The sequence below is a fragment of the Oncorhynchus kisutch genome, linkage group LG6, assembly GCF_002021735.2.
Source record: "Oncorhynchus kisutch isolate 150728-3 linkage group LG6, Okis_V2, whole genome shotgun sequence".
NCBI lineage: Eukaryota > Metazoa > Chordata > Actinopteri > Salmoniformes > Salmonidae > Oncorhynchus > Oncorhynchus kisutch.
The window spans coordinates 70727908-70755046 of NC_034179.2; the positions used below are offsets into that span (position 1 = coordinate 70727908).

General features: G+C 42.4%; 1 protein-coding gene across 1 annotated transcript; it reads right to left on the reverse strand.

Moving 5' to 3' along the window:
• Positions 1–921: 921 nt before the first annotated feature.
• Positions 922–26769, reverse strand: LOC109892242 (C1q-related factor-like). The gene is made up of 2 exons (XM_020484682.2): positions 25655–26769; positions 922–3407 (listed from the first exon to the last, which is right to left on the reverse strand). Exons 1-2 carry the CDS (start codon positions 26255–26257, stop codon positions 3228–3230), a joined length of 783 nt encoding a protein of 260 aa, XP_020340271.2. The 5' UTR covers positions 26258–26769; the 3' UTR covers positions 922–3227.
• Positions 26770–27139: the final 370 nt, after the last annotated feature.

Genomic DNA, 27139 nt, shown 5'->3' on the forward strand with positions numbered 1-27139 from the left:
AGATTTATTCCACTGCTGTGCTGGCAGACGTCGCTGGAGTCAGATGGACTTTATCTTGCAGGCCACCTTTTCAGATCCATTGCATCTCCACAGGAGAGGAGAGGAGTGGAGGATATTAGGAGGGGTGCACCCTTCCTACCCCCCTCCTTGCCTCCCTGATACCTATCATCCCAAATAATCTCTGGTTAGACTGATATGAAGGAGAGAGAGAGAGGAGAAGGCATTTATAACAGGATCTGTTTCATGTTTGCTTAAACAGACAATTGGTTATCTGGTGCTCGGTTGGTAGAGCATGGCGCTTGCAATGCCAAGATTGTGGGTTCGATTCCCAGGGGCCACCTATATGTAAAATGTATGCATGGATTATTATGTCATTTTTGGTGAAGGTTTAAACGATACTGAACTAAAATATGAACGCAACATGTAGAGTGTTGGTCCCATGTTTCATGAGCTGAAATAAAAGATCCCAGAAATGTTCCGTTCACACAAAAAGCTTATTTCTCTCAAATTTTGTGCACAAATTTGTTTACATCCCTGTTAGTGAGCATTTCTCCTTTGCCAAGGTAATCCATCCATCTGACAGGTGTGGCATATCAAGAAGCTGATTAAACAGCATGATCATTACACAGGTGCACCTTGTGCAGGTGACAATAAAACTGTGCAGTTTTGTCACAGAACATAATGCTACAGATGTCTCAAGTTTTGAGGGTGCGTGCAATTGGAATGCTGCCTGCAGGAATGTCCACCAGAGCTGTTGCCAGATCATTTAATGTTAATTTCTCTACCATAAGCCGCCTCCAATGTTGTTTTAGAGAATTTGGCACTACATCCAACTGGCCTCACAACCATGCTGTCTGCACTCTAAATAGTTCAACACAATAAGAGTATTTGGGGTAAAATAATTATCTTGAGACAAGTGACTCCGAAAATTCCATTTATTATTTAAATGTATTCAACAATTCAAAAAGATAAAATTAGATAGACAAACATAGCATAGATTTCATTTACAAGCTGTTTGTTCTTATCATCATCTCTACAGAGGCTCCCCTCCCTACGTAATGCAATCTCATTGTCTGCTGAGTAAAATATCTGTCATTGGCTGTAGCACAGATTAACAGAAAAACAACAATGTAGCAATGGCACGGCGCATGCTCTGATGCAAACACTCAAATACACCAACACACACATTCACGCACACACGCGCGCACACACACACACATGCACGCACACATACACATACACACAATGCTAAGAAGCCAAGTCACTCACTCACCCAATCAATTTAATTCTAAAGCAAGCTGTCAGCCCGCCATGTTGAGTAAATATTACCATAATGCTTGTATGTATCAGTGAATATGCAGCTAATGACATCCAGTGAAGCCTCAGACACTGAAACAGAAAATCTGCCTCGCCATAACCCCCCCCCTCTCTCTCTATCCATCTCCCTCTCTCTCTCCATCTCTCTCCATCTCTCTCTCTCCCTCTCTTTTCATCTCTCTCTCCCTCTCTCTATCCATCTCCCTCTCTCTCTCCCGCTCTCTTTTCATCTCTCTCTCCCTATCTCTATCCATCTCCCTCTCTCTCCATCTCTCTCTCTCTCCATCTCTCTCTCTCCCTCTCTTTTCATCTCTCTCTCCCTCTCTCTATCTCCATCTCTCTCTATCCATCTCCATCTCTCTCTCTCCATCTCCCTCTCTCTCTCCATCTCTCTCTCCCTCTCTTTTCATCTCTCTCCCTCTCTCTATCTCCATCTCTCACTCTCCCTCTCCTTCCATCTCTCTCTCCATCTCTCTCTCTCTCCATCTCTCTCTCTCCCTCTCTTTCCATCTCTCTCTCTCTCCATCTCTCTCTCTCCCTCTCTTTCCATCTCTCTCTCTCTCCCTCTCTCTCTCTCCATCTCTCTCTCCATCTCTCTCTCCCTCCATCTCTCTCTCTCTCCATCTCTCTCTCCCTCCATCTCTCTCTATCTCCATCTCTCTCTCCCTCCATCTCTCACCCTCTCTCTCTCTCCCTCCATCTCTCTCTATCTCCATCTCTCTCTCTCTCCATCTCTCTCTATCTCCATCTCTCTCTCCCTCCATCTCTCACCCTCTCTCTCTCTCCATCTCTCTCTATCTCCATCTCTCTCTCCCTCCATCTCTCACCCTCTCTCTCTCTCCTTGCCCTGCTTGATATGTTTTACTTCACCATAGCAGAGTGCCCCGAAGACGAAGCTGAAGTAATGGACACTGTTTTTTATAAAAATGGTTTACCTCAGAATCTGAATATGTGGCTTCATTGATGGTGGAGGATATCTACGTAACTAGAACATCTAACATACATTTGAGTCTATTTTCAACCCACTTTGGCCCTGTATAGACAAATAGGATCGGGGTATAGAGACAGGACAAGGGGCAAGGATAGAGACTCTAGATGCGTTGGATGGGACGAGGGCAAATGTCAATTTGTATCTGTATAACATGCCTTGCATGAATAACATTCAGCCACAAACCAGGTCTGTGTTCCCACAGCTGACATCACACATAAACAAACACCATGTGATAGCCGGCTGTCAAATGCCAGAAATCATATATCGTTAGAAACCATAATGACACCTTTCATTTCCATTTCTCAGCTAAAGGCTTCTGAATCACAATCCACATCTCACAAAACCATTCTCTCAAAATCAAGTTTTTTTTTTATCTCACAAGGGACAAACATATTTTCAATATCCTCTTTTGTGTAAATATACAATGTAGTAGTATCTTTTACAAAAGTAAAATACTGACATTCTAAGGAAAAGCACACAACGACAAGATAGGACAATTTCAGTCAACAGAGTCCATATAGCCAACTGTTATGGAGAGAAGATGATGAGGCCGGATCCACTTGGCATTAGTTGGTTTATTTTCCAGTTTGAGGAAGAGGAAAGCGAGGAGCAACTGACAGGATAGAATTCTGATGAGGAGGGCACCTCTCTCTACCAAGCTTCACCCCCCACCACTCCCTCCCCTATCATCATGTTCTCCCTCCCTCCCTCACAGCACGGCAGACAGGCAGGCCGAGCTGAGCTGGAGAACCTTGATTTGGGGCTGATGTGTTTTATAAGCAGAGGTTGGTGTGACGATGGAGACAACCAGGAAACTAGAAAGCATTCTGGCTTTTTACCCCTTCCTTCCCTCATTACAACTCTTTCTCTCAATCTCTTACTTTGTCTTTCTCTCTCTGGACGTGGCACCTGGGTGGGTTCAGTCGGCGTAGAGGATGAACCCAGAGAAGGTGCTGTATTTGTTGTTGTTGCCGCCGTGAGCCTTGCCCCCGTCCAGCTTGATGTAGACCTCGTCCCCTGCGTCTAGGTGGAGGATGACGCTATTGGAGGCGTAGTCATAGTTCTGGTCAGCGTCCTGGGCGATGGCGCTGGCTCGCACCTGGAACAGAGAGGAGAGGAAAGAGAGGATGTGCTGGTTAGAGAAACGTAGTGCACTCATTTGATCTGAAATGGAAGTCATTTCTGTTGCCATGCTTTGATTTTTGCCTTGTTCACAAAAACAACAAGTGACGGGTCAGGAGCCTTCTGGCGCATCACACACAAACAACATGATTTTAATTAGGCTGTCATTGGTTTGTCATTGAATGTTCCACCATGAATTGAAGGCGGTGGACTGGGGAGTCGGGTCAGATGGTTGTTGTCTCTGATCAAAGCCCTGCTCAGTGTTCTCCACCTGAGTAGACATTCTAAGAAACCCAACAGCGGGGCTCACTCTCCTGGTGACCTGGTTCTATTATACACTTAGAAATCAAATAAAAAGTACCATCTAGAACCTTAGAACCTTTTACTGCAGTGGGATAAATCAGGGTCACACGGAGTGTTTCTTGGTGGTCTTAAACAAATCTGCTTTGAAACAAACGTATACACCTCACACACATGGTTATGGGCTTAGAAGAAGAACACACCTGTATCATGTCAGATATAGAGTTGAAATGTATTACATTTTTCAGTTTGTATCGCAATATTGCACATTATATACATCACAGAAGACTGAAATATAACAAAACATTTTTTTATACAGGAATAATGGATTTTCTGCAGTTCTTTCTATATAATGTTTATTCATGATGAAAAATATTAATAACATTCCAACCATGAGGCCACTAGGTAATTCGACTGCAGGAAAGGGCTATAGGGTAATTTGGCGCTCCACATAGGAGAACCCTTTGTTGGTTCCACCTCTGTGGAAAGGGTTCTACATGGAACCCAAAATGCTTCTATCTGGAACCAATATGTTTTTGTTTTTACCTCAAGCCTAAAAGGCTTACCCTGTTTTTCTGAGTGTAGAAGGAACTACTGAGGAGTTACAGTGAAATACATCAAGGACAACCACCTCACATCAACTTATAAAAAGTGAAAAATAAATCCCTGTTCTTTAGTGAATTCAAAAATACTGTGAAAGTAAGATCATTTGTAAGTGTGATTGAATTAATAAATGACTGTAAATCTACCATAGAAATTGCATTTATGTTGGCCGTAGCCTATGTGGTGAGTATGGTATTGCCAGACTGCTTGGCAGTCTGAGCGTTTGGAGCTGGATCTCCCTGACCTCTGGTCCTGGCTAATTAAGCTCCATCTGAAACGTTCTCTTCTCTTCTGGGAGAACGGTGTGGGCTGTAGTGAGAAACGGGTGCCCTGACAGTAATAACTGTGTGTGTGTGTGTGTGTGTGTGTGTGTGTGTGTGTGTGTGTGTGTGTGTGTGTGTGTGTGTGTGTGTGTGTGTGTGTGTGCATGCGACAGAAATAAAACTAACCATTGACCATTCATGTAGAGTGTTACAAAAATAAACTCAAGTGCGGCAGATTGTACTGCACTGAGACATCACATTGGACATCACATTGGCCAGGTCGCAATTGTAAATGAGAACTTTTTCTCAACTTGCCTACCTGGTTATATAAAGGTGAAATAAAATAAAAAACATCACCAGTACACAAGCACAGAAAGATAAGGGCCTAAATAAATAGCATCAGTACCATACATTTTGGAAGACCAAAGCATCTGAGATATACATTTAGTTGCCATAAACCCTGATATTGTCTGTAGCTAAGAATCTTTTGTAATCTGTCCAATGTAAAACACAGCTGTCATAAACTCAATCAAACTACTCTTTTTCCCATGCATTTCTTCTCTAAAAAGCTTCTGGATCTGAATCTAAAGTATGGGCAGGGTCCCAGATCTGGTGTCCTGCCCGGCAGCCTGGCTGAGCAGGTGGCAGGGATAAGATGGGACAATTAATTGGCCCGTTTAACCAGTGGCCACACACAATGGATTTATTGACACATCTGAGGGCCAGGGGGCTGGCACAGGCCTCCTGCAACAACGCACTGATGGGGTTTAACCCTGTAGACCTGTCAGTGATTGTCTGTGTGCCAGAGTTAGGGGAGAGTGGGAGAACAGAGGGATGGGTGGAGAGAGAGAGGGAGGGAGACTTGCTGTCTAATGAATCTATGTATTTCACTTCCCTCCCTCTACTACTGCTGTAATTATGAGGGTCCCGTGTGGCTCAGTTGTTAGAGTGTGGTGCTTGCAACGCCAGGGATGTGGGTTTGATTCCCACAGCGGACCAGTATGGGAAAAACTACTAACATGTATCTACTGAATGTTGTTCTGTATAAGAGTGTCAGTTAAAAACTTCTTAGGGCTGTAATCCCGTTAATGAGATTGAAATGACAACACCCAGTGAAAATGCGTCCTGCCAAATTCAAATCAACAGAAATCTCATAATTAAAATTCCTCAAACATACATGTATCTTATACCATTTTAAAGGTAATCTTGTTTTTAATCCCACCACAGTGTCCGATTTCAAATAGGCTTTAGAGCAAAAGCACCACAAACGATTATGTTAGGTCACCACCAACTCACAGAAAACACAGCCATTTTTCCAGCCAAAGCGAGATGTCACAAAAAGCACAAATAGAGATAAAATGAATCACTAACCTTTGATGATCTTCATTGGATGACACTCATAGGACTTCATGTTACACAATACATGTATGTTTTGTTTGATAAAGTTCATATTTAAAAAAATCTCAGTATACATTGGCGCGTTTCGTTCACTAGTTCCAAAAACATCTGGTGATATTGCAGAGAGCCACATCATTTTACAGAAATACTCATTATAAATGGAGATGAAAATACAATTGTTAGACATGGAAATATAGATATACCTCTCCTTAGTGCAACCGCTGTGTCAGATTTCAAAAAAACTTTACGGAAAAATCAAACCCTGCAATAATCTGAGATGGCGCTCAGAAAAAGAAAAAAAATGATCCGCCATGCTGGAGTCAACAGAAATCAGAAATAACATAAATATTCCCTTACCTTTGATGATCTTCATCAGAATGCACTCCCAGGAATCCTAGTTCCACAATAAATGTTTGTTTTGTTCGTTAATGTCCATTGTTTATGTCCAAGTAGCTACTTTTTTTAGGGCGTTTAGTACACAAATACAAACACTCGTGCAGGTCCAGCCGAACGTCGGACGAAAACTTCAAAAAGTTATATTACAGGTCGTAGAAACATTTCAAACTAAGTATAGAATCAATCTTTAGGATGTTTTTATCATAAATCTTCAATAACGTTCCAACCGGAGAATTCCGTTGTCTGTAGAAAAGCCATGGAACGCAGGTCGCTATCATGTGAAATGCGTGTGACCAGGACCTGGCTCTCTGCCAGACCACTGACTGAAAGAACTCTCATCCGGCCCCACATCCCCGTAGAAGCCTCATTCAAGTTTCTAAAGACGGTTGACATCTAGTGGAAGCCTTAGAAAGTGCAACATAACCAATATTCCACTGTGTATTGGTTGAAAATTGACCAACCGCAGATTTCCCACTTCCTGTTTGGATTTCTTCTCAGGTTTTTGCCTGCCATATGAGTTCTGTTATACTCACAGACATCATTCAAACAGTTTTAGAAACTTCAGAGTGTTTTCTATCCAATACAAATAATAATATGCATATATTAGCAACTGGGACTGAGGAGCTGGCCGTTTACTCTGGGTACCTCTGGGCACCTTTCATCCAAGCTACTCAACACTGCCCCTGCAGCCATAAGAAGTTTTAAAATGTCTTTGTTTTTATCTTTTCCAAGTCATGAGAGCAGATAGTTAACCATATGCATTATGTCATGTAATGTCAATCTTTAAATGTTTTACTAGAAGGCAGTCTATATAAAGATAAAGTCATCAAAACTTAAATTATCTGACAATTTGACTGACATTTTAATTGGAGAAACATAATATGCACATTGTGAAAATGCAGTGAAAGCTAATTCAATGAAAGCTAATTCAATGAAAGCTAATTCAATGAAAGCTAATTCAATGAAAGCTAAGTGAACTAATGCCCAATAGCTATGATGGGTTGTGAGTCACTACAAGCAACAGGCAGGGACATCTTGTCTATTCAATTTAATCAAATAACAGTGTTTGAGTCAGTCCCTAGTCAGTGCTGAACAAAGTGTTTTGAGAGATACATGTATTGATTTGACACATTGTGTTTAAAAACCAGTCTAAGCTAAGCTATGATGTGAGTGACAATGCATGATCAATAAATGACGAAATTGACTGAAAACGTCCCATCATCGCGGGCATAATGACAACTGTCAGAGGAAGGATATTTCGTCCTCTAAAGGCGTTAAGAAATCAACCAATATGAAAAAACATGGTCATATTTTTTCTCCTTTAAAGCTGGGAAAACTTTTGTCCAGTCTTCTAAAGGCGGTCTATGAAAGTCTTTAGAAACTATGAAAGACTAGAACTGAGTGAGAGAGAAACGGAAAGCTACTCAAAGGCCATGTGAAGAAGAGTTGAGAATACCTCAACTACCGCAATTACCTCAACTACCTCGTTCCACTGCCCATTGACTCGGTACTGGTACTCCGTGAATATAGCCTTGTTAATGCTATTTTATTGTGTTACTATTTCCGTTTTATTTGGAAAATATTTGTCTTCTTAACTCTACATAACTTTGAATGGGCTTGTAAGTCAGCATTCCATGGTAAAGTATACACCTGTTATATTTGGCGCACTGCAAGATCATTTTCAACATTGATAGGGCACACATCCACTGCTAACACATCATGTGCCTGTCATCCCCTCTCTTTTCAGCGGGTCTTGTGACAGATGGAAAAGTTGAACGTTTTCACCATGGAGACAATACGATGGTACACTATTTCACATGGAGCGGCATTGTATCTACTGACATCAGTGCCTCATCGCTTTCATCACATTCAGGCATCTTGGAAGCCTTGCCAGTCCTTTGGAATCGGCCTACTTCTTTGACAGCTGGGTACGAAGCACCCTGCTGACCATCAGACAGTCACGATAATGAGAATCTGTGAAATCTCAGTGATTTCATGAAGCCTTCTCCTTAGTTTATCTCCCTCTTGTCTGTTCCACTCTTCTCACAACAGAGGAAGAAAGTCATTGTGGCTGTTGAGACACAATCATGCCAGACACCTTAGATTATTCTCAGCCAGAATAAGAGGAATGTTCAGTAACAGTTGTCTGTAGCTAAGACATCCCAGCTTTGCCATGTCTTTTGCCACGTTCAAGGTGAACTACTCTGAGTAAATGCTATGAAGGTCTATGCCAAACAGTTATGCTGAAGCCAACCTTAAAGGTGTAGGTTTTATATCTGGCACAATGTACTACAGGCATCTATGAGTCTTTTTTCATTGTTTACCTTCCTGATTAAATCTTAAGGCTCATATCGATGTGCAAACAAAGCTCTCTCTCCTGATCCATAGCAGCAGTCGTCCACTGCATATTAATATGAGATGATTCGCCCTGAGCACACAAAGTCAACACGTTCTTATTAGAAGGTTGCTGCTTGGTGCCGGATGTGGGCGGCGGATAGGGGCTTGGTTGGATCTGTCTATGGGGATTTTGATGAAGCTTCTTCAAATATTTCTCTTATTGCATTCACATTGAACTCTGGGACCTCTGTTGTCAGAGGTGTGCGATATGACTCGCTTCAACTCCTTGTGTTAGAAAGTTAAGGAAGTCAACTTGCCAAGGACTATCCTTCAACTAGAGGAAATCCAATGCATTTGTTCTCAGCAACTATTGATCGCAAAGAATCTGACCACGCTGTAGTCATATTAAATCATTGAGATTGGAACGGTCATTCATGGCTCAATTCATTGTTCATTCTCTATGTCTTTCACTCAGTCACTGTTGTAGACAACGACAGAGAAGCCACATCATTCACCCTCACACTGTACTCGGAACAACTCACAAGCTGGAAGCGCAAGCCATAGGTTAGACTTTAGAAAGTGAGAGAGAAAGAGAGAGAAGGGGGGAGTGAGCAAAAGAAGCAGCGAGATGGAAAGAGAGAACAAAACGGCAACTGGCAGAGCATGGCCTCAAAATAGAACACGACGTGGAACTCTTGACACAACAAACAAAGCGTGAGCGCCCAGGCCAGCCTAGCCTACTCCAGCGAATGCAAATGGCCCCAGAGTCGTCTGACGTTGTCTCGTCTCCCCCCAGCCGTAGCTGCTGAAGCATGTTAGCATCCGTCACATTGTCGCTGTGATGCCTCTGATTGAATAATGCTCTGCGTGGTACTGGACCACTAGAGAGAGATGGGAGCTGAGGGCTGAGGCTGGGCTGCTTCAGCTTAATAGATAATGCCCCCCACCCCCCCACCCCAGACTCCACGGTGAATACCACTCCATTCGACTCCGCTCGCATTCTGAATGCATTTGAATATGAATGTGGAGTTTATCAATAATGACAGCACTCGTACCTATAATAGGCCTCTGAGATGAAGGGACGACAGCTTTTTGCATATTCACTGTCCTCTGCTAAAGCTGATTAGTTCTACGGAGTTGGGAATCATGTTGAGTTGCGATGGCATTTTGCATTATCCTATAGCTAACAGCTGAAATGCCCGGTGTTGTGTTGTTGTATTGATTGCCAATACAAAAGATCCAAACAACCCATTGAAATATTGTACGGGAATAGGGCCTCGTTGGCCTAGCTGTTTGCTGGTGTCAGTAACAGTCCCTCTTGGACACTGATATGTTCTCTCCAGTAGTAGTGACAAGGACATGTCTGGATGGAGGACAGCTTCTGACATTTCTCTGGCAGGGACTTGTTGACTCACCATTAAGCCTCCATTCTTTAAACTTCGCTCGCCTCTTTCTAAATCCAAGTGTACCGCCACCTAATTGGGTTTGAACACCCAACTGTGAGCCGCATGCCTGATGGCAGCTTAGCCACCTTGTCACAACCCTGTCACATCTCCTAACCCACACCTCCAATGCACACTCACACACGCAGAGGTACACATGCGCGCACACACACACACACATTTGCGCGTGCTCAAAGACACACACACACACACACACACCATTGCCCCATAGATTTTTGGTGTCAGCTGTTGTTCTGAGCAAGGTTGTCATGGTGTCAAAAGAAACATGATTAAATACATGATACGTTGTTGAGAGAAGGAGAGAAAGACTTTGTGCATTAATCACTGCATCTGTACTGTTTGTACCTTCAGGGCTTTTTGTCCTGGTAACGTGAATGCCTTTCGTTGCATGAACCTCTCCACAGTTTACACAATTGTTTATGTAATGCCAAAGTGTCCCTCCCACTGGGTGTCAAGGAAAATCAAAGCCTGTCATCACGGAAATGCATTATGTATTACAACAACCACTCGGGAGGATAATGACACGACAAAACACAGAGGTGATGGATGGGGCAACAGTGATAACAATGGGGCTGTAAAATCCTCTGGCTTGTTGTGATGCTGATGTTTTGGCACAGACTTATCACTGGGAAAGGGGAGGAGGAGGAGAGGAGAAACAGAGAGAGGTAGAGGGGGAAGGGTCAACTCTGACCTGCGTGTGGCCCAGCCACTCTTGCCTGTTTGTGACTCACTCTTGTCAGTCAGATGCTGTGAGAAATGCTCAACTTTCAACACTGCTCAATCCCCACTCACTCCCTGCATCTTGGTAACACAGTGTTTTTAGGGTAGAATCTGGAGACACGTTGAACCCTTGCACAACATAAGGCAAGTTATTTTAGTTGCTATGAATTTTAAGAAACTGTTATTGTTTGAAATGCAACACAAGTATTATGGGGTATTGAGAGGAGCATTTTGCAGTGTGAGAAACCTCCCTAACGAGGCAAAGCTTAGGCAGAAAGTGCTAATAGTCTTGAAGGAGAGGCAGGTTCAGACGTTTTGCTGCCGAATGCATTTTTCATGAAGTGCCCTATTCATCATTTCTGGCTGGATGGATCGTTGATATCTCCCATATTCATGTTTAGAGGGGAGAGCCACCTTGTTAAGCACATAACTTAGTGTGAGACACTTTGGAGCCATTGACATGAGGTTTCCCTGTACTGTGAGAGAGGGGGTTGGGGGTTATCAGAATGGTTTGAATTGGGTGATGGCGAGATGTCAGGGCTTAGAGAGAGAGAGATGTTTACATAAGAACAGGCCCATGGGCGCTTTCCCGTCCCCCGTATGTGCTCCCATTATAATGAAGGAGTCTTGTGAGTCAACACCAATGTCATGCAGGAGTCAGTCATCTCCAGATGGAAACCCAGAGGCTATTTTAGACCATACGCTCCTGTGTTTCAATGTATGGGGATGTTACAGCACTTATTCATAAACTATTCAATCGGAGATGACAGTGGAGATGAAGTCCTAGCGAGGTCTGGCCGCTGCTCTGCTATTTAGAGGGACAAGACCACAGAGAGGCTGAAGAAGAGATGGAGAGAAGTAGTAGTAGTATGGGGATTGTGTTTGCTTTCCGGTGGGAAACTTTTACGATAAGTGATAGATTTTCTTCCGTTGGTTGGCGATGACAGCCGGGTGTCATCTTGACATTTCCAATGTGTGTGGTATTTCTTAACAACATGGGCAAATCTTCATTTAATAGTCCTACCGCACCTAATTAGGCTGCTTCTAATGTTCCACTCGGCAGAGTGTCAAATCCGATGTCCAATTACACTGCAAATCAAGGCCTCTGCTACCTCTCCAGCTGATTATAGAGTGAGGGTCATAGACTACATCCTGGGTCTGTCAGACTGGGTACGGGTGACACACATGCAGGCAAAATTCATGAATGCACGCACACAGACAGAGACACACGCACGCACATGGTGGGATCAATACCAAGGGCTGAGGGCAGCTCGCCTTTCCCTACCCCAGACACCTCCGTCTACTCTAGACAGAGGCTCTCTGTTCCTGAAGACATACAGAGATGAACAGCGGCCCCTCAGTCTCAGTGCTATAAAACCTAAACCTAGCCCAAAGATATTCTCTGCCTTTATTTTAGCACCAGAATGTTAAGTAGACTGTTTAGCTGATGAGACAGATATACCGATATGGTAACACTTTGTTTTAAGGTACACATATTAGCCAATCATTTGTAGTGTATAAGTGTGTATATAAGTAGCGTATAAGGCCTTAATCAGGTCTTATTAGCCATATATTAGGCCTTAACTAAGTATTTTCTTATTCAAACATTATAAGTCATGTATTACGGGACAATCCTTAATAGCATGATTATTAGCAATAATAAAGACATATTAACATTTAATAAAGAGCAAGTAACAAAAGAAACAGACTCTCAATGTGGGACTGGTAAGGGGATTGTACCTCAGTATATGTTCCCTATTTTAACTGTCTATAAATGACCTCATTGGACAGAAAGGGGCACAAAGCCGTTCATATATGCCATACAGCCAACATTCTAGTCAAAATTATGTAAAACAACTACATTTCTATACAGTATATACAGTATATCCATAAATATATATATAATAAAGGCCTTATAAGATCATTATATATATACTTATAAAGTACAAATAAGTGGCTAATATGTGTACCTTCAAATAAAGTACCGCAGATATATATTGATACAATGTCTAGACTATTCTGAAAAAGTAGATGCTACAAAGTAAATGAATGTAATGCATATATGTGTATTTTAACCCTCAACATGGCCTGAACTGTCTTCCAGTCGCCCTCTTTGATTGTGAATTGAATTATATGATAATTACGGGAAAAAGCATATTTTTTTTCTCCTCCAAATTTTCAAACAGGTTTCATTAATCAAGACAGACACTAATATAACATGCCAGATTCGGATCCAGATGGTTCATGTTCGTTCAATTTGCTGTGTATAGATTGCCATGCTAAACACACTGCATGGGTCACACCTGAATACACAGCAATAGGCTAAACAGACTTGTGTTGATGTGCACCAGAGCGTTAAGAAACCCCCAGAGACATGAAGAAGGAACCACTGAGATGCATGTTGATAAGTTGGGAAATGACACGCAGATAACAGCATCATTCACTCAGTATTGTATCTCCAACAGCCCTCTAGGCAGAAATACAAAGACATTTTCTAAATGTTGCTTTGGATAATACTTTACACACATAATGGTGTTGGATCTGTGACATCCACTTGTACTGATTATATCTTCACTAATGCTGCAGAGCTTTGATGCAACGCTGTATCACTTCCCATTGGCTGTAGTGACTATAACATTGTGGCAATAACAAGGAAAGCCAAAGTGCCTAAGGTTGGGCCTAAAGTCATTTAGATATACAAACAACAACTTACAGACACACACAAACAACAACTACATCTCATCTGCCCAGACCCACGTGTTCACAACCCCTTTCCTAGTGCCTGAATTATTGTTTGCCTTAAATTGTACCAATTTGTTTTTTTTTAACCTTTATTTAACTAGGTATGTCAGTTAAGAACAAATATTTATTTTCAATGACAGCCTAGGAACAGTGGGTTAACTGCCTTGTTCAGGGGCAGAACGACAGATTTTTAGCTTATCAGCTCGGGGATTCAATCTTGCAACCTTTCAGTTACTAGTCCAATGCTCTAACCACTAGGCTACCTCTGACCCATTCCATTTCAATATTTCAATCATAAATAATACGATGTTTCCATTATGTCAATTGACAGATTGATTTCCAGGTTTTTTGTATCTGTTTTTTCAAGATGTGTGATGAGAAGAGAATCGTCTCAATACTTCTGACAGCCAACTTTTTATCTCGCCCATAACTTTTGGACTTCATAACATTCCCAGAGAGAATGGATTATTGAGTCATTGTTAGTTTTACACTTAAGACATGACTCTGCCATTGTGCTGTAAAAAAATAAAATAGTTGTCACTTCCATAATACATTCTATACATTAGTTTATACTGGATTAAACATACATTTTTCTTAACTGGAATTTTCTTAGTTATGCTCCAACATTCCCTCCATCTTGTGTCAACATCAGTTCTTTTTAAGTCTTGGTTCCAACTGTTTATATTTTCTTCTAAGAGATTGTCAGTTGGATATGCTCTCTGCAAGGTTTTGTATATCTTACCTATCATATGAACATCCTTTTCTGACTCAAATAAGCAATGTGGACTCGAGTCACATGACTTGGACTCGAGTCAGACTCGAGTCACAAATATGATGACTTGCAACTCGACTTTGACTTTAACACCAATGACTCCTGACTTAACTTGGACTTGAGCCTTTTGACTCAAACTGACTTGATACCCTTCCTGAGCCCAATATTAAAAATGATGCTATTAAAAAAATAATAAACTCTTCATTAACGAATTACAGTTTGAATCGGACAACAGCCAATCAAATTGTGCCAGCTGGGAAAAATGTGTGCGTGGCAGTGCAGAGGATCGTCGGCAGGTGAATTCAGATGGAGCCCTTGGAAAGATGATACCCAAAATTATTATTTTTGGTAATAAAGATGATGCTGTATCAACAAAAAACGAATTGCAACTTGCAAAACATGCGGGAAGAAAATGACAGACGGAGGCGCAACAACTTCCAACTGTTTCCACATTTGAAGCTGCATAAAGAACGGTAAGTCGTGGCTAATAGAGCCGACAGCTATATATTTTATTACTTTACTGGTGTATCATGTAGGCTAACGTAACGTTAAATCAATGAGCCACCACACAGTCAGTCAGTGCGGGAACGTGATCATTGCCCCCAAGATTGAGCTACAACTGGCTAGGCAGTTGGTAGCCTAAATCCCGCCTGATGTTACTGCTGTTCCTAAAACCATTGACATACGTTAGCCTACTGTAACCACACACAGAGAGGGTGGGTATGTGAGTGTGTGTTAAGGTTGGGCGATTGTGTACAAGCCTACATTGCCCGATTGCGCCCTTGATAGGTGTATGCCGCAAGAAAAAGCCTTGGGTATTGAGTAAATACAATAACCAATCTGGACGGCTAAACCCCCCTCAGACTAAGATGTAAAACTTTCCTTTTTATTCAAAGTTTTTTTTCTTCCCCCATGTAAAGTCTATAATGACTAAGTATACTTTTTTTAAAGAATGTCTTCAGTGGGGTAATTGGTATTACCGAAAATAAATACAAAAACTTTGGAATCCATGTCATTTATAAGAGATCATACCAAATGTTTTCTCATGACTCCGTTGTTGAATATGTGTAATGAGGAAATTATACCAGTTGCAGCACTGGAAGTATTTATTAATGCCAATTGCTGATAAGCATTCACCTGTTAAGAAATTAACTGTGATAACTGTTAGAGCCCTCTGGCTTAACGAGGAATTTAAAAAGTGTACGGTTCAAATAAATTATGCAAAAGCGGTGGCAAACAAGTCAGGCTGCTCAGCTGATTGGTTGACATACTGTACATTGAGACATTTGGTGACTAAACTTAACAAAAAGAAGAATAAATTATATTACCAAACCAAGATAAATGACATAAAACACAATGGGAAAAGACTCTGGAGTACCTTAAATGATATCATGGGCAAGAACTATTGTTATCCATCAGTAACCACCAGGTATAGACAACCTTGATGCGACACAATGGTAGCAGAATGTATTGACACCCCCATTTGCTTTATCTTGAACAAAAGCCTAAAGGAGTGTGTCTCCACAGGCGTGGAACGCAGCTAAAGTCATTCCACTGCCTAAAAACAGTAAAGCACCCGTTGCTGGCTCTAACAGACACCCAGTTTGCAGTTTTCTGCCTATTCTTAGTAAACTGATGGGGAATATTGTGTTTGACCAAATGCAATGCAATTCAACTAGTACTGTACTGATTCAGATGACAGATGATTGGTTAAAATAAATGGATAATATAATGATAGTTGGTGTTTTATTGTTAGATTTCAGTGCAGTCTGATGTAATTGATCATACATTGTTATTGAAGAAACTCACTTGCTTTACATCACCTGCAATCACATGGTTGGAGATTTATTTAGCCAATTGAACCCAGAGAGTGTTCTTCAATGGAAGCTTCTCTAACATCAGATACAGTTGAAGTCGGAGGTTTACATACACCTTAGCCAAATACATTTCAACTCAGTTTTTCACAATTCCTGAAATTTAATCCCAGTAAAAATTCCCTGTCTTAGGTCAGTTAGGATCACCACTGTATAGTAAGAATGTGAAATGTCAGAATAATAGTAGAGGGAATGATTTATTTCAGCCTTTTTTTCTTTCATCACATTCCCAGTGGGTCAGAAGTTTACATACACTCAATTAGTATTTGGTAGCATTGCCTTTAAATTGTTTAACTTGGGTTGAATGTTTTGGGTAGCCTTCCGAAAGCTTCACACAATAAGTTGGGTGAATTTTGTCCTATTCCTCCTGGCAGAGCTGGTGTAACTGAGTCAGGTTTGTAGGCCTCCTTGCTCACACACACTTTTTCAGTTTTGCACACAAATCTTCTATAGGATTGAGGTCAGTGCTTTGTGATGGCCACTCCAATTTTTTGGTCTGATTTCTTTGTTGTCCTTAAGCCATTTTGTCACAACTTTGGAAGTATGCTTGGGGTCATTGTCCATTTGGAAGACCCATTTGCAACCAAGCTTTAACTTTACTGATGTCTTAAGATGTTGCTTCAATATATCAACATAATTTACTGTCCTCATGATACCATCTATTTTGTGAAGTGCACCAGTCCCTACTGCAGCAAAGCACCACCACAACATGATGCTTCATGGTTGGGATGGTGTTCTTCAGCTTGCAAGCCTCCCCCTTTTTCCTCCAAACATAACGATGGTCATTATAGCCAAACAGTTCTATTTTTGTTTCATCAGACCAGAGGACATTTCTCCAAAAAGTAAGATCTGTACTGTGCAGTTGCAAACCGTTGTCTGGCTTTTTCATGACGGGTTTGGAGCAGTGGCTTCTTCCTTGCTGAGCGACCTTCCAGGTTATGTCGACATAGGACTCGTTTTACTGTGGATATAGATACTTTTGTACTTGTTTCCTCCAGCATCTTCACAGGGTCCTTTGCTGTTGTTCTGGGATTGATTTGCACTTTTCGCACCAAAGTATGTTCATCTCCAGGAGACAGAATGCATCTCCTTCCTGAGCGGTGTGACGGCTGTGTGGTCCCACGGTGTTTATACTTGCGTACTATTGTTTGTACAGATGAACATGGTTCCTTCAGGCGTTTGGAAATTGCTCCAAAAGGATGAACCAGACTTGTGGATGTCTCCAATTTTTTGGTCTGATTTCTTTTGATTTTCACATGATGTCAAGTGAAGATGCAGTGAGTTTGAAGGTAGGCCTTGAAATACATCCACAGGTACACCTCCAATTGACTCAAATGATGTGAATTAGCCTATCAGACTCTTCTAAAGCCATGACATAATTTTCTGGAATTTTCCAAGCTGTTTAAAGGCACAGTCAACATAGTGTATGTAAACTTCTGACCCACTGGAATTGAGATACAGTGAATTATAAGTGAAATAATCTGTCTGTAAACAATTGCTGGAAAAATGACTTGTGTCATGCACAAAGTAGATGTCCTAACCGACTTGCCAAAACTATAGTTTGTTAACAAGAAATTTGTGGAGTGGTTGAAAAATGAGTTTTAATGACTCCAACCTAAGTGTATGTAAACTTCCGACTTCAACTGTATATACAGCGTGGTGTCCTTCAGGACAGTTGCCTTGGGCCGTTACTCTTCTCAATGTTTTCAAATGATATGCCACTGGTCTTACACAAAGCTAGAATGACTATATCTGCGGACCATTCCACACTAAACATATCATCACCAAAGGCCAGTGAGCTCACTGAAATTCTAAATAAGGAGTAACAATATCAGAATGGGTGATTAGTAATAAACTGGTCTTAAATACATCTAAAACTAAAAGTATTGTATTTGGTTCAAAATATTCTCTAAGACCTCAACTGGAGTTGTGTGCAAAGGTAGTGACCATTGAGCAAGTTGAGGAAGCTATACTCCTAGATATAACATTAGATGGTCAATTATCATGGTCAAGTCATATTGACAAGTTGTTGTGAAGATTGGGAGGGGTATGTCTGTTCTTAACAAAAATCAACTGTACTAGTTGTTCAGGCTCTGGTCTTGTCTTATCTTGATTACTGTCTGGTAATATGGTCAAATGCAGCAAAGAAAGACCTAGTAAAGCTGCAGCTGGCACAAAATAGAGCAGCGCGCCTTGCCATTAAAACATACGATTCATTTTTTTGCAACCAAATCAAACATTTGGATGTAAATGGCATGTTATAGAAGGGTCCAGACACCTTTCGTGTGATTTCACATGTTTTTGAGAAACTTACCCCAAACACTAAATCACTTCCTCGTCCTTGTTGTGTAGTATGGGGGCACCGAAAATACATTCCAAAAACACCCAAATATGTCCTTTTACAAACGGCAACACTCCGTATAGTGATACAGGTTGTTACACATGAAATTGTGTCATTCCATACTTTACCTGTAACATTATACAAAAAAAACATGTGAAATCAAAAATAATCTGTTCCCCTCTATAACATGTCATTATACATCAAAAATAGAGATTTGGTTGTAAAAAATTTAACTTCTCCATTAATTACACATACAGAACTAACATCAATAACATGTCATTCCAGTCTTTCCTGGTTGAGGGTTGACGAGAGATTCACTGCTTCTCTTCTAGTTTTTATGAGAAATATTATTGTGATGAAAATTCCTGATTGTCTGCATAATCAAATAACATTCAGCTCAGACACCCCATATGTCGCCCACAAGACATACCACCAGGGGTCTCTTCAGACACCCCATATGTCGCCCACAAGACATACCACCAGGGGTCTCTTCAGACACCCATATGTCGCCCACAAGACATAACACCAGGGGTCTCTTCAGACACCCCATATGTCGCCCACAAGACATAACACCAGGGGTCTCTTCAGACACCCCATATGTCGCCCACAAGACATACCACCAGGGGTCTCTTCACAGTCCCCAAGTCCAAAATGAATTCACGGCAACGCACAGTATTATACAGCACCATGATCGCATGGAACTCCCTTCCATCTCCAATTACTCAAGCAAACAACAAAATGACCTTGAAAAAAAACGACATCTCATTGAATGGTGGGGACTGTTGTTTTTGTTGTTGTATTGTTTGTGTATCTTTGTGTTAGAAATGTGTGTGACTGTCCCATTCTATCAGTGTATCAGTGTTTTGTTATTTGTCATGTTCTGTGTTTTTTGTGGATCCCCCGGAAGAACAGCTGTTGTCTCTGCAAAATCGAATGGGGATCCAGATAAACAAGTAAATAAACCTAGTCTGTGAAGATGATCGCAGTACTTCACTCCACAGCACCGTGTGTCTACTTGGATACATCAATTCAAAGGAGCCAGTGACGGACTGTGCCAAGATTTCCCCTCATTTTTATACTACAGGCCAGAATCTTTCAAGTGTGTTTTTGCTTTCTAAGCAAAACAGTATTCCTGATGTTAACCTCCAAGAGCAAAACTGTATCTCTCCAATAATAATCAAGACACATATTGATATTAAATTGTCAATAAAGGGATGGGCATAGACTGTGTACTTCTGGAGGTCACCTTGGACGGCTCGAACAGAGCAGAGGAGTTGTAGAGGGCAGTACACAGTGAGGGAGGGCAGGTGTGTGTTTTTGCATGTGTGGCGGGAAGCAGGGAGCAGTAATTGTTGGGGAAGAGCCATATGCGCTGCTCGGAGGACGCTGGAGCTTATTAAAGAAGGAGACAGAGTGATTATTCACACAGGGCCCTCCTGAGAGAGTGACGCTCACGTCATTGCTTTTAATTAACTCCGAAACGGTTCTGCGGATTAATAACAATATTAAGACGGGAACCGAGGAGGAGCACAAAACACATCCTGGATCTGGTTCAAGGTTCTAAACTACGATTAAAAAGGCTCTTTGACTAAACTCTCTTTTCTCCGCCTCCCTATTTTTTTTTTTTTCTCTCCATTTGTAGTAGCGTGGCAATGGATTTGTCTTTATTGTCATTGCCTCGTCTCCCAGGGTTGTCTCCAACTCAGGGAATCGAGACTCTGACACATCCGTCTGAGAAGATTGGGATTGGTTGGAGGTAGTTGTCAAGCGAGTAAAAGAACGTCAGGAAAAAGAAGCCAAGGAGAGAGGAGTGGAGAGGGAACTTGGAGAGCAGATGAAGTGCACCAGGCTGAAAATAGAATCGTATTTGCCTGCTTACCAAGAGGAGCTAACTCTTTGGTGTAGCTTGAAATGTGTCAAGGTGCTGGGGACCATGTTGACACCCTCCTAATGCAACCCACAGAACCAAAAGAGGGAGAGGGAAGAAGGAGAGGGAGATAAAAACAGCATGGCTCCGGGGTGGAGATGATACAGGGTGCAGAACAACTGCTCGGGCCTGAGAACCTGCAGTTTCATGATGCACCAAGGCCAAAGGATGATAAAATACTGTCATTGTCTGCTATTCCCAGTCCTCCCCAGCCTCCTAGTCCCTACACAGCTTCTCTCGGCCTTAAATGAGCAAATGACTGCTCCGGCCCAGACAGCCCTGCTCTAGGACCATCAGCCTTCCTATGGCCACTTCATCAATGACACAGCACAAGTTACCCCACATTTATAACCATTCACAGTAATCTACACAGACGGACACACTGGGGTCTCACCTCCACACCAGACCCACAGACTCACACAAACCTTTCTAGCAAGATGTTCTGGTTATAGTGAGTGTAAGCTACATCCCCCTCTAAGCTATGCTCAGAGAGAGCGAGAGAGCGGGAGAGAGGGTAGAGAGGGTAGAGAGGGGAGAGAGAGAGAGAGAGAGAGAGAGAGAGAGAGAGAGAGACATGTTTCATTAGCCAGGCAGTTACCACTTTATAAACATTGCCCCAGTCTCTAGAGATGTGCGTTGCCTGCCTCTGGAGATGTGTCTAACTTAAGTGCCTCCCCTCCCTACTCTTAGGAACACAATGAAGCGGGAACAGAAGGTGCATTATAGGAACATATGTTCGCCTTCGCCTATTATGTATCAACACTTTTACACTCCCCCCCGTAAACATTATGGCGGACTGAGACAGTATATATAGAGGAGAGGCCCTTCATGGAGACGCCACCTCCCCTCTCCTTGGGTTTGCTGGGTGAGAAGTTTGTCAGCTTGGATCGGTCAAAGGAGTTGAACTCAGGGAACCATAGTGAGACTTGCAAAATGACTGCAAAGAGCTGGGTCAGTAGCAAGCAAACTGATACTTTTTCTGGTCTATTTGATTTCTTGCCCTTCATGCTTATCATGTCGACACTCTCTAACGTGGCAGAAATGGATTTCACTTAATTCATCACTTTTTAGTCCAGTCCAGTGATCTTATCACATTCTCATTCAAATGAATATATCACCAGCACACCAAAACACAATTTTGAATGAAAATAGAAAGTAGCCTAGTCTATAAAAGCTATTACACAAAATGTACAGTACATCAGATAGATTGTTACTGACATTTTACCCCAACCTTTATGTTGAACCCCTCACATGCATTATCTTCCTACAATGTTACATTAGTATTCCATGGCATGGCTGAAGCCTCCAGGTGCCTCAGGGGTGATATGTCAAAATCTGCCGTGGACAATAGGCCTTCCCCACGAGGACACACTCTCAGTATCTGTCCAACAGACACAAGATCAAAAACATCAAACTGAACCGCCAACAGATATGCCTCTGAAATGGTATTTATCTTTCTGAAAAATTGCCCATCTCCAGAAGGGCCCGTTGCTCTGGTAACAGTGCCTTCATATCACAATGTTAGTGGATGATGGAGAGCTCTGACCTCACTGGTCACAGAGACCAGAACCAGCACTCTTTACAATTACATACTCAGTGTACAAAACATTATGGACACCTTGCTAATATAGAATAATTTGCCCTCAGAACAGTCTCAATTTGTCGGGTCGTGGACTCTACAAGGTGTCGATAGCGTTCCACAGGGATGCTGGCCCATGTTGACTCCAAGGCTTCCCGCAGTTGTGTCAAGTTGGCTGGATGTCCTTTGGGTGGAAGACCGTTCCTGATACACATGGGAAACTGTTGAGCGTAAAAACCTAGCAGTGTTGCAGTTCTTGACACAAACCAGTGCGACTGGCACCTACTACCGTACCCTGTTCAAAGGCACTTCAATAACGCCACTTTAATCATGTTTACATATCTTGCATTACTCATCTCATATGTATTTGTGTGCATTAGGTAGTTGTTGTGGAATTGTTAGATTACATTTTAATATTGCTGCGCTGTCGGAACTAGAAGCACAAGCATTTCGCTGCGCTGGCAATAACATCTGCTAACCATGTGTATGTGACCAATAAAATTGGATTTGATTTAAAACTTTACCTTGCCAATTCACCCTCTGAGCGGCACACACACACAAGCCATGTCTCAATTGTCTCAAGGCTTTAAAATCCTTCTTTAACCCGTCTCCTCCACTTCATCTACACAGGTTGAAGTGGATTTAACAAGTGACTTCAATAAGGGACCATATCTTTCATCTGGATTCACCTGGTCAGTCTTTGTTGTGGAAAGAGCAGATGTCCTTAATAATTTGTACACTCAGTGTACCTGTATCCTTCCATTTCAGTCATATTTTCTCTTTAATTGTAAAAGTAAGCAATGGCCAATTCAAGTGGTTTGACAATAGAATTAACCAAATAAAACAACCCTTCTGTGACCATGGGATGGATATTTCTCTATGGCAACATATGAAGAACATTGCACAACATAAAATAAAGACTTTATTAACATATCTGTTTCCTATCCTATATTTGACAACAACAGGTTTTACATTAGATGAATAACCTGGAGGCTGTAAGATATGCTGCCAGACATACCGATAGGCCTACATAGATTTCAATTGTGTTTTATAGTTGCTAGAAATCTATATGCCTTTAAGAAAGAAAGTGTTCCTCGCTCTTTTTTTTAAAGAATGAGGGCGTTCTCTCTCTGACCTATACTGACAACAGATGACTCTTTGGAGATCCCCATCTAAATGTAAAATATAGCTGCAATCAAGTCCACATTAGTCCCGGGGGCGGGAGTTGCCTGCTCATGAATCAGATTGCAACCGACTGTAAATTGTGAAATAATCGATTATATTATGTGTACAAGTGTTAGGCAAAACACCCGTTAAAGCATAAAATATAGCAGGGAAGCATGTGCTCAACAGAAATGGCATGATGTTGTGTGGCTCTCAACCCCCAAAAACCCGAACCTCTGCGTTAGCAGTAGGCCTATAAGGTAACCTTACAGATGAAGTCCACCTTAAACATTTTGACACTGGCCGACTAGGACAAGTTGTATACAGTCATTATGACAAAAACATTTACAGTGCCCTGTGTGAACTACATATTAAGGTTTTATTCCGTTATAAAATATAATGTAAACCACTTAAGTGCTGTAATATCAGGGTAATAAGTTAATCAGATATACTTTACGTATATAATCAAATGTTCTGCAGAAACACTAGGAGAAAAAGTTTAGACCCACAAAAAATAAATAAACGTAGCCTAATTAGCATTAAACAAAGTAAGCCTAATAAACAACAACAAAGTAACTAACAAAGTAAGTCTAATTGACAAAGCAATATGTTGGAGACCATGCTGTTAGGGTATTGAAAAACATTGCATGGGGCTTAATGAAAGACAATTGTGAGGATTTTAATTATACACTATAGGCTAATGGAGCTGTAATATTTCATGTAAAAGGGTGATGGGACCTTTACCCTATACGCAAGTGGTCATTAACAGATAATAAGAGGATGTTCAATCACAAAATATTTGATGCGCGCTAAAGCTGTTGTATAATTTAAGATTGCCTCGATGCATATTGCAAATGACTTGATGGTAAAAATATATATATATTTCTCTTATACTCTCCTGCGCTTTAGATGTTTCCGCCTTTGCTGGACGAGAACGTTTCTCGAGTCTCACACACTCGAGTACCTGAGAGCATCCCCAGGGCGCAATAAATCCATTTCCAGACCCGTCAAGTGATGCGTAAAAAAAAAAAAACTGAGAATACATCATGCAAATTATATTTATTTCAAGCGAATGTCACGCAAATATTCCCTTGTTTTATCAACCATATACACCCGACATAATAAGCAACACTTACATTTTCCAGTCTGTTCACACTGTTACGGATAAGTAGGCTTGCTGACATCCTCTTGTTTTACGCACGAGACGTTTGGATAATTGCGGTCTTGTTGAGTCTCTCCAGGAGTACAACGTTAGATTACATGTAATTAAATAAGTGAACTCGACAGTTAAATGTAGCACAATGTAATTTGTGTCTGAACGCGTCACTTGCTGACTTGCTGCAGTTCACAGATGTATCGAGCACAGAGAAGCAGATCGTTCTTGGTTCACAATTCAACTTTTCGGAATAATAATAATGATAGGAACTGTCTGGGGATTTTTTTAATTCTTAAAATATCTCTCGGCTGACTAAAAGCTGCATCTGCTATAGTGGGCACTCCTGAGACTCCACTTATTTCATGTATTTTCCCTGTCTAATCAATTTAGTTTTCACAAGCAGAAATGCGAAAGTAAAGACGTTCCGAAATTACAGGTTAATATCTTATTTCTGAAAAGATAAATGGTTTGTTACAACTGCATAAAAATCGGAGTCTATAGCGCTAGTCCTAACTGACAAATAGATGCTTCCATAAATCAGGCACATACACCTTTCTCACCGTCTTTTACATTCCAAGTTAAATAAACAATTACACCAGTATTATGGCAAACTTCTCAAATTTGAAACAAGTAGGAAAGTGACATGGACTTCGGGGGAAAGTGTCTGTCCTTTGATTTGAGGGATGCGGGCAATGTCAGTGTGTATTTATGCAATGGGGGGACACGCGCCAGATTACACATCATTCTCTCTGGGCGCATTTGGTGCCACAGCTGTGTGACCGTCATCTGCTCGCTCAGGGGTTTTTGGGGAGCGCACGACAGATGCTTTCGCTACCCACCAGCCTTCGGTTTCCTCGGAAATAGAGCCTCTGTATTATAACGCGGTTTCAGGGCAATTTGATTGTGAAGCGCCGATTAAATTTCCACCAACAAAGTTACCACAGTGACATCAGGTGACACCCAGCGATAGAAAGAGAGAGGGGGAGGGAGATAGAGCATAATAGAGTATCAAGGGATAATGTGAAATATCTGTAATTTAGAAGGGACCTGAGTCTGTAGCAGAGAAACCATTGGAGTGCTAATTAAAAAGAGCAGTAAGCAATGAGTGGTAGAACGTATAAGATCCCTCTATGCTGAGTGGCTGAGCAGTATAAAACAGACAGGAACTTGGAGAAGCGAATTGACTCACCTGTTCGTTTTTGCAGAGGTCTGCCCACATACTGGTCCCATCCCCTCCTCTCATCAGCACATGGTAGATGAAGAAGTAGGTGCCAGGAATGCTGCAGATGAACTTGCCCGAGATGCCGTCGTAGTTGTTTCCCAAGTTGGTGACCACGTCGTCAAACTTAAGGATCTCATAGCCTTCATGGGGGTTCTTAAGCCCTGCGTAAAAGGCCACCCGGGGCACTGTGCTGTAGGTGGCCGTGCTGATAGCTCCATTCCCCCCCAACCCCAAAATCCCAGTCCTCCCTCCAGACCCTCGGTCTCCAGGGGGTCCCACTGGCCCCGGTGGCCCTGGCTCTCCAGGCGGTCCAGGGAGTCCAGGTTTACCTGGCCTGCCTTGCTTGCCCTGGGGGCCCTGCACCAGCGTGGAGGGCATGTTGCTGTTGTCGCTGAGGGCCTCGGCTTCTGCCTGAATGCCACTGGAGCTGGTGCTGCTGGCCGTGGTACCCTTGTTCAGGTAGGGGTCACACACCATGCGGCAGGTACCCAGCATTTCAAAGTGGCTGGTGTCAGTGCCCACGGAGCTGACCAGGACGGGGATGAGGACCACCAGCACCAGGACCAGCATGACCCCGACGGCAGCCGCCACCAGGGTCTTCCTCCCGATGCTGAGTCGGGGAAGGGGCTGTGCTGCCAGCGTGGCTCTCCCTGGGGCGGAAATGGTGACTGCTGGGTGTGGGGAGCCTGCCACCGAGGAAAGGGACACAGGGATCCCAAGTAGAGTAGGAGGAGGAGCGGCGAGTGTGTGAGTGTAAGAGAGAGACCCACATACACTCACTGATGCGTCTCACTGCTGTCACTCACACGGAGGTAGTTCCCGTACACTCTCGCTCACCAGCGTGCACACTGACGCACATAGGGAGCACACACATACATGAGCCGACATACAGAATTTAGTCCCAAACTCTCGGCATGAAAAAGGAGAAAGAAAGAGGATGCAAAGGAAGGAACACTCAGGAGGAGGAGTGTTAGAGAGAAACAAGAGGAATGGTAAGAGGACGAAACAGAGAGAGTGAGTGTGAGAAAGAGAGACGGAGAGAGTAGTCATAGAGTCCGTGTGCGTGCGTGTGGTGTGTTTGTGGTGACGGATTCTCAGGCTTGGCTTTTTATATGGCAGTAGCAGTGGAGCCCCCCCCCCTCCTCCTCCCCTCCTCCTCTGGTTGGCGTGGTTACAAGTAGGGGGAGGAGGGAGCCCCACACGGTCCCCTCTCCCTCTCTGTCTCACTCAGAATGGCTCTCATCACATCACATTACTTTCTACCACACTACACTCCCTCTGAGCCAGTGAGGAGCCAACACACACTCCCTCCCTCTCCCTTTCAGCTCTCTTACCCTGACTCCTCACTCCTTCCTTCCACTTTTGATTCTCTCTCTCTCACTCTCTCACTCTCACTTTCCTCTCTCTCACTCTCTCACTCTCACTTTCCTCTCTCTCTCTCTCTCTCTCACT